At 44.1% G+C, this 11,205-nt stretch overlaps 1 protein-coding gene across 1 annotated transcript; it reads left to right on the top strand.

Moving 5' to 3' along the window:
- The first annotated feature begins 1,011 nt into the window (after nt 1–1,011).
- LOC147880309 (peptide methionine sulfoxide reductase B5-like) lies at nt 1,012–10,798 on the top strand. Its single transcript, XM_087370778.1, has 3 exons — nt 1,012–1,279; nt 2,194–2,350; nt 10,526–10,798. The coding sequence occupies exons 1-3, from the start codon at nt 1,047–1,049 to the stop codon at nt 10,676–10,678; spliced, it is 543 nt and encodes a 180-aa protein (XP_087226904.1). The 5' UTR covers nt 1,012–1,046; the 3' UTR covers nt 10,679–10,798.
- Nucleotides 10,799–11,205: the final 407 nt, after the last annotated feature.

Raw genomic sequence — 11,205 nt, 5'->3', positions numbered from 1 at the left:
TGATAGGGGATTTGCTCTTTCAATTGATAATCTTTTCTTCAAGACAATGAAAATCCTAGGTTAAGCAAATTCTTTCATCCTCCTGGGTACGTATGCATAAAGCTCAAATGCAAGGAAGGAATCTAAAAGTAAAAGATGCCCTAATGGATACAAACATTGAGAAGCTTCTTCAGTCAAACATAGGATATCGTGATTTCAATCACCTAAGAACATCTGCGGATTACAAATTCCAACTTAAGAATAATCTTTTTGCTATGGTAAGACAATTGGGTCCACTGTCATTCTTTATTACACTCTCAGCAGCTGAAAATTTATGGGAACCATTAATTGAGTGTCTAAGAAAACTCAATCCAAAGTCATCAACATCTCAGCAACAAAATGTAAACATTAAATTAAGGAATCTCATTCATTCAGATCCAATCACAACCGCTCAATATTATGTTCACAAATTTAAAGCTTTAAAGTCAATATTGAAGAAAGATCAAAAGATTCTAGGTAAATTGAATGATTTCTTCTTTGTTCTGAATTCCAAAACAAGGGCAACCAGCATGACCATGGACTTCTTTGGATAAATGATGCACCAATTTTTGGAATATCAACTAATGAAGAAATATAACTTTTTGTAGATAAATACATATCAACGGATATTGGTTTATTTCCTTCTACCCAAAAGGATATCCAAACACATAAACACAGGAAAACATGCTGCAAGAGAAACCAAAGATGTAGATTTGGATTTCCACGTCCTCCAATGGAAAGCACAGAAATACTAATGCCACTACAACCAGGAGTAGAGGATGACGAAGGCGACAAACTGGAGCAACGCAGAGGGGAGAGGCGAGTAGAACAGCCTTGGAGCAGACGACCACAAAGAGGATAAAGACGTAGCAGAAGACACTTTGCAATTTATTGCAACCAATAACCGTGTGACACTTGGAATTTCAATAATTTCAATTTCCTACAACAAAAAATAGGGAATTTCTGCTTTGTTGAATTCTCAAAACGAGCATTGCCGGCCTTTGAAAATCCTATAAGGTCCTCTGGCTATGGCTGCCCGAGCTTCCTCTCTTTTTCTTCAACGCTGCTTCGATCCTTCCTCCCTCCTCTTCTCTGCTCCTCCCAATTCCCTCCTCCCTCCCAGACCTCCTTCTCGCCTCGCCCTCCCTCGCTCCATGGCTTCCCACGCTCGCTCCGATCTTAAAGTCCACAAATCCGACCAAGAATGGCGTGCTGTCCTCTCTCCCGAACAGTTCCGCATCCTCCGCCAGAAGGGCACCGAGTAATTCTCCATCGCCCTTCCTGATTAGCCGTTTTTTGGCTTCTCCGTCACGTTTTCTCTCCGCGTGACTTTTACCCAAGGCGTTTGGGCATTGCCCGCTCTTCTTCCCCCCCCTCTTCACTTCAGGAGTTGCATTACCGGCTCGATGCGAGGGGACGGTAGTACGGGCATACAGATGTTGCTTAAACTAATGATCTAGACTGTGCACTTTCTTCTCCTAGATATTGTTCTTCGCTTCTGTCTGGTTGGCCTGCCGTTTCAAACATTGTTTGGTGCAGAGGTTTGTTAGGGCAGACAGCCTAAGTGATTTGGTGGTATTTGATTCTTTACTTGCCATGGGTGCCTTGGTCGACTCCTACAGGATTGCCATTTTCAATTGCAGCTGGATTGTACAACGGTTGTGCCCGTGCTTCATTTCTCGCGTTTCACGCTTTGACTCAGTTTAGGCGTTGTTAAGTCAACGTCGAACATAATGATAAAGTTTGATCGGAATTTTGGACCACTTCTCTAGCTTTATGGATGCATCATTTGTTTACAGACAAGATATACGTTCTTTTCAAGAGGAACCTCAAGTGTTGGAGCCGTTCCTTCTTTTCATATTCTGGGTTACAGAATTTGCAATTCTACCTCTCACACTTCGCACGACCTTATATACTTTATCAATCTTAAATACACGCAGTGAATTCATGGTTAATTGTATCAATGCCATTGTCAGGGCTGCTTTCATAGTATCGGATCTGAGATTACTCACTAAAGTTCCATTCTAGTAACCAAGCATTCTGCTTTTTCTACCAATTTGGTATCTAATGTTCACAATGATATACGGTTCTATTCTCAAATCGTTTTGCTAAATAGGTGCAATTTTACTGGCTGCTTAATGATAAAGATTGTATGGTGCTGTGTCTGTGAATCAGGTGGGCAGGTACTGGGCAATACAACAAGTTTTATGAAGAGGGTGTCTATACTTGTGCAGGCTGTGGTACCCCTCTGTACAAGTCAACCACTAAGTTTGACTCTGGTTGCGGTTGGCCAGCATTCTACGAAGGCCTACCTGGGGCCATTAATCAGACTGTAAGCTGTTTTTGCCCTTTGTATTGAAGCTTACTGTTGCTCATAGGACATAGGGAACGAGACTCAATTCTTTTGTAGTGGGTGGAAAACGGATAGAGCTTGTTTACTCTTACAAATTTTAACTGAAGACTTGCTAAACACTATAAGAGATGGGAGATGGGAGAGGGAGCATCACACAAGGACACCATCACTGGTTTACTGCAACTAGCAAGAGACTTGCTTAAAACTGTAAGAGAAGAGATGGAAGAGGGGGCATGACACAAGGACAATATCACTGGGTACAATCGCTTACCCCTTTGAAGGGAGTATTTGCTTGTGTTATCTTGGAATGCTTAATACAATGATGTCAAAGAAGGCATCAAACATGGACTTTACTGGACCCCTGAAGATGCTTGAGGTCAAAGTCTCCCTATAGCTGAATGCCTTCCATGGATGTAGATCTGTTCCTCTTTGAGTCTCAATTGTGATCCACGTATCATTAGTGAGCTGAGGAGCAGAAAGGAAACTTTAATGATAGCAAAAGAGTTATGAATGTGGTTGGGCCATTGTTTAACCCGAATGGCATGACTAAACAATCATATTATCCATACTTTGTGCGAAAAGCTGCGTTGTACTCGTCTCCTTCTTGTATGCAGATCTGGGGATAACTTGAACGGGGGTCAATCGTGGAGGAGTGTGTTGCATAAGAGTCGATAAAAAAGGTCATCAATGCGAGGTACTGGGTACCTGTTTTTAATTGTGAGCCTATTAAGAGCTCCTGTAACCAATGCAGAGGTAGATAGACTTATTGTTTTTTTCCACCTAGGGGCGTTGAGTAGGCCAGACGTGATTTGAATCTGTGATTTGTCTTTGAGTTTTGTTGTGTTGAGTAAAGGAAACCGGATAGGGAGGCCTTGACGATAGAGTACTATCTTGGATTAGTTCAATTCTTGGTCCACTAGGTGATAACTTGTGTGCTAACTCATTTGGAGATATATTTTTGATGGGGCCTTGGTTCAAATGCTGAGGAGGATCCTTTGTCTCATTAACTAAGGTAACCAATAGAAGAGTATTTTGAACTAATTGCAACTTGCTTGCGGTCCCACTTCTTTACTTGCAATGAAGAGACAACCAGTGTAATAGGAGCATCCCTAGAGTTGGTTAACTCAATATCTTTCTTATTGTGGACAAATTGGAGTGTATGACTGTGAAAACTAATTGAATGATTGTAGTTGTAGAGCCATTGCTTTGTCAGAATGACATTATATCGGAATAGGGCCATGATGTCATAAGTTAGATTGTCCATTCATGGTTGAAAGGAAGAGTGTTTGACCATTATTGAACAAGAAAGTTGTTCCATTGGCAAGCTCTATTTGGTAATCAAGTTGACTTGGACTCGTGTGTAATTTGAGACACTGCACCAGATAGCGGCCAAAAAACCTATAGGAACAGCTACTATTGACCAAAATTATTATGAAGCTATAGCGACAACCTATTACCTGGGTTGAAATATCGTCTCCACCAGCCTAATCCTCCTCTCATGATCTCTTAGGAATTCTCTTCATTTTTTCAATTCAAAGTGAGAACCCCTCAAGTTTGGCAATACCCTTAAAGAAGGTTACATGAATGGTAAATAGGTTGTCCCTAAGCACTTCTATCCTATAGCCCTTTTAATATCTATGCATGTAGAACCCATATGTGTCTCTTGTCTTCCTGCACCCCTCACCAAGACCTTGACTTGCTCAGTCTTGATTTTTTAGTTTAAACCACAAAATCCTAGCCAACGATAAATTACACTACAATAATATACACCAAATCAAACCACTGAATTCATTAAAGAACCAATAACCTTAATTGAGGTTCCTTCTATGAATTGAATTTCAAAATCATAGACTTCAAGGAGTACCTTGTACATATCTGATTACGACAAACTACTAAATGATCTATCTCTCTAAGGGCTTTTGCCAATTGAGCCGATCGAGGCCGTGCCACATTCAATTGGAATTAAGGCCCTCCCTCTTCAAGAATCAGTTTCCTCGATGATAAAGTCGTCCATATCTGATAAACATTTGTAGGTAGCCTTAGATAGAGGAAGTCCATTCCAAGCAATTAGTGCATGGGTATCTTTCGTTCTAAGTGGTCGTTTATTGTGTCTTACATTTTCCTCTAGTTTCTGCCACATAACAATTCTATCAATTACCTATAAAAATTGATTTAACAAAGATATTGGATGCACCTTGCAACCCTCTTTGTAATGGTAGCTGATAGGGAACCTTGCCTATTCTTATTAGAATTAACCACGGCGCACAATATCGGGGTGATAGCTTAACACATGGTCTTGTAGCTAAGGACTTAGTATGCGAGGGAATCTTGAGAAAAAGTTTCTCACCTTCATCAAATTTTCTAAAAGTAATGTCTCATGCACTTGTCTTAGGCGTGTCCTTGTCTTGACTTATTTGGATTACATAATCCATGGCACTAGGTATGTAGGTACGTGAACAAATCCTAAGAATGACCATAAAGCTGTCACATTCTTAGCTTCCAGCTACTCTAAAAGGGTAGTTACCTTCTTTGGATCCGTTTCAACCCCATAATGAACTCCATATATTCTAATTTAACCCTACATAGTACAATTTTCTTCTCATTCACGTAAAGATTAGCTTGTCTTAGGATACTAAACACTTTTCTTAAATGTTCCCTATGCTCAATAATACGTTTGCTGTAAACCAATATATCGTCAATAACATACTACAAGCTTCTCGATATATGGGCGTAGTAAATCATTTATCAACTTGGTGAATGTAGCTAGAGCATTGGTAAACCGAATGGCATTACTTAAAACTCATAATGACCAGATCTAAAAGATTTTGTGCAAATCTTGAGCACGAGTTTTGATCGGATGGTAACTGCACCTAAGATTGATCTTACTAAAGATTACAACACCATGCAATGTATCCAATAGATCATAAATTTTTGCTATTAGATATATGTGCTAAAACAATAACATTGCTCAACCATGGATAGTCGATACACAAGTGAAAGATGTTGTCTTTCTTTCTTTGTAATATCACCGGTGAAGCAAAAGGTATTCTGCCCTAGGAAAAATTCTATCTTATGTTGAACATTTCTTTCCAAATGAAACTGCATTGGCTAATGAGGCCATTTCCCCATCTTGGGTAGCCGAAGAATCTGTTGGTGCGTCCACACACAATTTAATAGATGCACAACAAAGAAACAAAAACTCACTTAGAGTCTTTCAAACATCAATAGTCCAGATCAAAGGATCTTAAGGAAAATCCTTCTCACCTTGAAGAATATGCAACACACTATCCAATTCATTGCAAGGACCTGGTTGACTATCAGTTCTCTACCGGCTAGGGAGAGTTTGGCCGAACTCCAACGTAGAAGCTTGTGCTAAATGCTCTCTAGAACCGAGGCGCTTTGCTGCTTTGCTGAGATATCAATGCCCACTTGGCAGCCAAGGTATCTCTGTGTCTGCCCTTGCGGAATCCAACGAAAGCCAAAAGGAGCCCCCCAGTCTCATACCTCATGAACCTCCTCTGTGCGCGTGAAGGAGCCAATAGATTTGGTTGAGTTGATCCAGTCTTCGGAAGCCTCACAATACATAGCCAAGGCTCCCTTGATTGTCTCAAGACTAGTTGCTGAGCCCTCCACATACAAAGCTGTATCGTTTGCAAACTTTGAGGCTAGCAGCTCCTCCTCCTGTCGGATCAACAATCTCATCCCTGTGAGACCGATTGCCTGAGAACAGAGAAAATAGCCAAGCGCATCCACTACGAAGAGGAAAAGGAAGGGGGCGAGGGTTCAATCCTGCCAAATCAAGTAGGAAAGAGAAAAGGCCTTGCGTGTGTGCCCTCAATAATCACCTGGCTAGAACTCCTTGCATAAAGAGCTGAGACCCACCCCTTCGAGAAGCCCAATCTCCGCATGGTGCCCTACAAGAAAGACTACTCCACTCTATCATACGCCTTCTCAAAGTCCAAGAGAAGGATGGTAGGCTATGACTTCTAGCCCAATCCACTGCCTCCCAAAAAGTAAAGATGTTTTACAAGATACTGTGTTCTTGATTTTTTGTGTCGTGGATGATATTCGACAGGTGGGGCCTCAACCTTGCCCCAAGTCATGGAAGTGGTGTATAGTAAAGTTATTGTTATCCATTGCCGGATGTCCAATCGTTGTCCCTCCATTGGTATTAGGCAATCCAACCTTGGCTCAAAGACTGCAGGAGGAATCTGATTCAAAAATCCTGGCAAGCTAAACAACTCGGGGGGTCAAGCCATCCTCCCCTGGGCACTTCTGAGAGGGAGAGCTTTGAGGACCTCTCGGAGCTCCTTGTTGGTGAACAAAGCCTCCAGTCGACTGCTCAAGCTCTGCTAGACAACCTATGGAACCTATGTCCAAATTGCCTCTCGGGGTACTAGAGTCGTTGGCGACGACATCTTAGACTGAAACAACTGCTGAAAGAAGTTCATGGTCAATGCAAGGATCTCTTGAGGGCCTTGTGTGCATCTGTCCTTATACGTCTTGCAGCCCCTGAAGCTGAGTCCTAGGTGCACCGTGGTCCAATGGTTTGGAAGAATTGTCTGGGCATCCTACCCCCTGCTGCACCCATCTAGCCCGGGAGTAGTGTACGAGAACTTGGCCCGACGAACCTCCGTGGCGTGCAAGTCAAGCCGTGCGCTCTCATATCTGTCCCGAAGCCACTGGGAACTTCGGTCATGTTCTCTAAGACTCTCAATGGATGCTAGATCGTGCTGCAGTGCTCTTTCCTGCTAGTGAAGAGCATGGCCACTGGGACCCTGGGTCTTGCTCTCTAAGTCTCTCAATGGATGCTAGGTCGCACCGCAGTGCTCTCTCTTGCTACTGAAGAGCATGTCTCCAATGGAGTTTGTGGGATTGTAGCTCTTGGGTGCTCCATTGGATTGCATCTGCTACCCAAGATGCCCAACTCTCTCTGGGCTCCCCACTGGCTGCCTCCAGATCTCGGCTAGTGCATGTTGCACCTCCGCCTCTTCCAAAAGATCATCTGGGATGCGGATTCCCTTTTTGGGTAGTCCGGGGCGGGGCTGCTCTAGATGGAATACAATCAGAGAGTGATTTGACCTCGTGGTACCTACTAGAATGCCTGTGGAGCCCTCACTGTGCAGAGCCTAGTCCCCAACATAAAATCTGTTGAGGCGCTCTAGACAGTCATCATGCCTCCTCTGGCCAAAAAAAAAATGAAGGCTGCTAGGGAGCCTGGTAAACTCTGCCTCCCTCTAGGGATCTCTACCACTATTCCCAAAGATGAAATGCTTCCAGGTGCTCCTCTCCGCTGCTGCCATCTCAGTGAAGGAGGCTCTTCCCTACTTGTCCTCCATTAACTCTAGATTGTTGAAGTCACCTCCAACAATCCAGGAGTCAACATCTGGGAGGCAATCTGTTAGCCACCTCCAAAAAGCAGGGCGGTGTTGCCTACAAGTGGATGCATACACATTCAGAATCCTGATCCTGGACTTACCAACACAGTGACCCATCCAAATTGTACGACCTGCGATGAGTTCAAACCTCTGGGCCCCTTCTAGGTAGGAGGTGGTAGCGACATCCAATGTTTGTTGCTAGACACGTGTGCTCCTGAATCAAGAGAAAATCTACTGCTGCACGTTCCAACTCACCACGGTTCAGCTAATGGGGAGGGGGTGGTAGAAAACAAGGCTGGCCTGTGGATGGGAGCCTGCTCCTGAGAATCAAACCTCTGTGACTACGAAGGGGGTTTAGAGGGAGAGTAATCTATCTGTGTGCAGCTCAACACATTGGTGGAGTGTTCAGTAATGCGGGTGCGTGAGCACTATCTGAGGCGGCAGGCGGGGATCATTTACTGACAAGGCCTCTCTGGGGTAAAGCCGAGCTGAAAATGAGCAGAAGTAGCATGAGTGAGCCACTGATCCAGCCCCTGTGTGCCCATCCACTCATCCATATCCGATACAACTGATTCTCCGTCATGACATCAAACATTGTCGGTGTACGCTTCTCCCACACCTAAAAAGGATGCGTGCAGGAGCCCACCACACTAATCGAGCCCCCTTTTGGGGTTGCAGGATCAAAATTGTTAGCTCTAGAGGCATAGGATACAAGTCTAGAATCTCAAGCTAGTTCCACAGCCCAAGCGTCCAGAAGTCCCTTGATAGAGGAAGCCCAGCGCGTAATTGCGGGGCGGAGAGCTGAGAGAGCGGAACCCTTCACCATGGTACCTGCGAAGAGGCAATGGGGGAAAGAAGGCTGTTGAGGTGGAGGAGAGACGGTGAGAGAGGGCAGGGCCTTGCCCTTTGCCAGAGGGCAAGGGCTCAAGGTTTGGTCCACATGGAGTGTGGGAGGAGGGAGAAGTGGATGAGCTTGTTGGTGCGGGGAGGGAAGGAGCGGAGGCGAAGGACGGGTAACCAGGGTCATAACAGCGCCGGGGGGGGGGAGGAGGGGGAGAGGAAAGCCATAAGGGGGGGCGGAGGACAGGGGGAGGGTGTGTCAGCTGACGGCAAAGAGGAGGCTCACTGCTGCGCGGGTGCCTGGGAGCTTTGGGCCTCCTCCCTCCACAATGGTGGAAGGTTGGGCGGGAGAGCAGCCGTCTCCGGAGGGGTCTACTGTAGGGGCAACGGCGTGTCCTCCGCAGGCCGTGGGCAATCTGCAAGGGGGTCACCTGACTGATCCTCCTTGGAGTGGGAGGCTACCTGCGCTCTCTTTTTGTGATTGGCCCATTGTTTTCTGCTCTTTGCAGCCCACTTGCTTGCTTTCTTTTTCTTTTTCCCAACCTTAGTATGCAGGCAGATGGGCCACCTAGCTAGGGATTGCACCAGAGGTCAGAGTCGCGCCCTGCCCCCTCCCTCACAAGATGGTCAGAGGCAGCCCTAGAAGAATTTTAGGAAAAAAAACTCAAAACTTGTCAACCTCTTCATATCATAATCAAGTGTTCCCTTTATTGTCAAAGCCTTCTCTGAAATTCCAGGTAACAGACCTTTGAAAGTCTATACAGATTGTGTGTGTCTGTGTGCATGTATATGGAAGGTTGCCAGATTTTTTGTACCTTGATCTACAAGTTTAGGCTTGTGTATCTGTGTGTGCATTTGTGTGCGAGCGTTCTATATGTACTGTTCTACTGGCTGTTGATGCAGTGAGTGACATCATACTGGTTAGTCCTTTCTATGCCTGATGCACTATTGATTGGTACTGATGGGCTACACCTTATTGTTCTTTTAAGGGCGCCTATGCTGTACATGCCATGCATCAGAGTTTATGTAGTTCAAGCTGCTCTAATGTGTGCACTATTTTAACGCTCTTTTCCCTGCGCATGCGCACACAACCGAACTGAGACTTGAGAGCCTTATAAACTAGCTACTGCGTTCTAGCCAATGACCTGACATCTGTTTTGCTCATACGTCACTGGCTTTTCTTTTTTTCTTATCATTCAAAGGCAACAAACGTTTCTTGTAATGAATGATTTGTGAACATAGTTTAGCCCGTTACTCTATGGTCGCTGTATTTTTTATTTTCATCAAGCCTGAGAAACAGATTTTCACCTGCAATGGTCCATCATGAAAATGTAATGGATTTGTTAGGGTTGAATGTTGGCTTCTTCTTGCTTCTACAACAATGGTTAATTAGCCATGCATACTCCTAGGTTTTATGTTTCGTTGCAAACATCGGAGTTCTTTTCTGTTTCTGTGATTCCTGCACTATCTGAATCTGTCCTGAGGAATGCAGGTGAAAAATTGCAGTTCTTTTACAAACAGAGGTTAAGCCTTATTTGCTTTAAGCCAGATGGACCTTGTATTCCTCAAAGAGCTTGGTCTTTCTATGGAGTATAGTATTCCGTGATGAACAATAAATTTCAGGATCTCCCAAAACGTAGATAGGACGTATCGCTTGGTTGATTTGATGTTAAAGCTTTCATTTCTTTATGTTATAATTCTCTTTTTTTTTGGGTTCCTATGATTCATGATATCTTTGGTTTCTATTTCTTTCAAAGTCATTCTGTAGGTTGAATCTTTTTCTTAGGGGACCCTGAAATATATGATGGGTACTAAACTCACAGAGCCCAGGAGTTGTTAAAACAGGGTAGACCTTGTTTCGGCAAGATCTTGAAAAGAGAGAGAGAGAGAGAGAGAGAGAGAGAGGTTTCAGAGACTAAACATTGCTTTGTCACAGACTGATGCTGATGGACATCGGATCGAGATTACATGTGCTGCTTGTGGGGGTCATCTAGGCCATGTTTTCAAGGGGGAAGGGTTTCCTACACCAACGAACGAAAGGCACTGTGTAAATAGTGTCTCACTCACTTTTACCCCTGCAAATAAATAGTATGCGTCTGATGTTTTAAATGTGAATTTCGAATACAAAGGCCTGTATGAATGGTGAGAAGAGAGATCCTGTCAGACTTAACAATTATTATACATGTATCAATAGCTTTTTTTACTCTAACATGTGCTAATCAAGTTCTTGTCCAATTGAACCAAATGCTTTGATCTCTCTCTCTCTCTCTCTCTCTCTCTCTCTCTCTCTCTCTCTCTTTCCGTGTGCATCTTTGCCTCCATCCCCTCCATCCTCCAACATAAAATAAGATTTCCCTTTATTTATTTGTGGTTCCCCCTCTTTTTTTGGGCTGGATCAACCCAAGAGCTTTTGGAGTTTGCCAAACGTGTAGGCTTGTGTAATATATGGGTGCGAGTATGTGTGTGGGACCATGACATTGGTGTGTGCATGTGCATTTGCAAGGCAGAGGGGGGCCTTTGGGTGGGGAGGGGTGCTAGTGCGCAGGGTTTGGGGATTGTGCATGTACTTTATGATGCTAACATTCGGTTCATTTTCAAAGGTATGTGTCATATAGC

This window comes from Dipteris shenzhenensis, chromosome 32 (genome assembly GCF_047967505.1).
Source record: "Dipteris shenzhenensis isolate YYH24624 ecotype China chromosome 32, Dip_SZ_1.0, whole genome shotgun sequence".
In the NCBI taxonomy this organism is placed as follows: Eukaryota; Viridiplantae; Streptophyta; class Polypodiopsida; order Gleicheniales; family Dipteridaceae; genus Dipteris; species Dipteris shenzhenensis.
This window is presented reverse-complemented; position numbering and strand designations above follow the sequence as displayed.

Bases quoted from the DNA above. Each gene is read 5' to 3' on its own strand.
- LOC147880309 (XM_087370778.1), top strand. From the start codon at position 1,047: ATGGCTGCCCGAGCTTCCTCTCTTTTTCTTCAACGCTGCTTCGATCCT. The intron at 1,280-2,193 runs GTAATTCTCCAT...TCTGTGAATCAG, and splicing joins CTCCGCCAGAAGGGCACCGA to GTGGGCAGGTACTGGGCAAT. The intron at 2,351-10,525 runs GTAAGCTGTTTT...GCTTTGTCACAG, and splicing joins CTGGGGCCATTAATCAGACT to ACTGATGCTGATGGACATCG.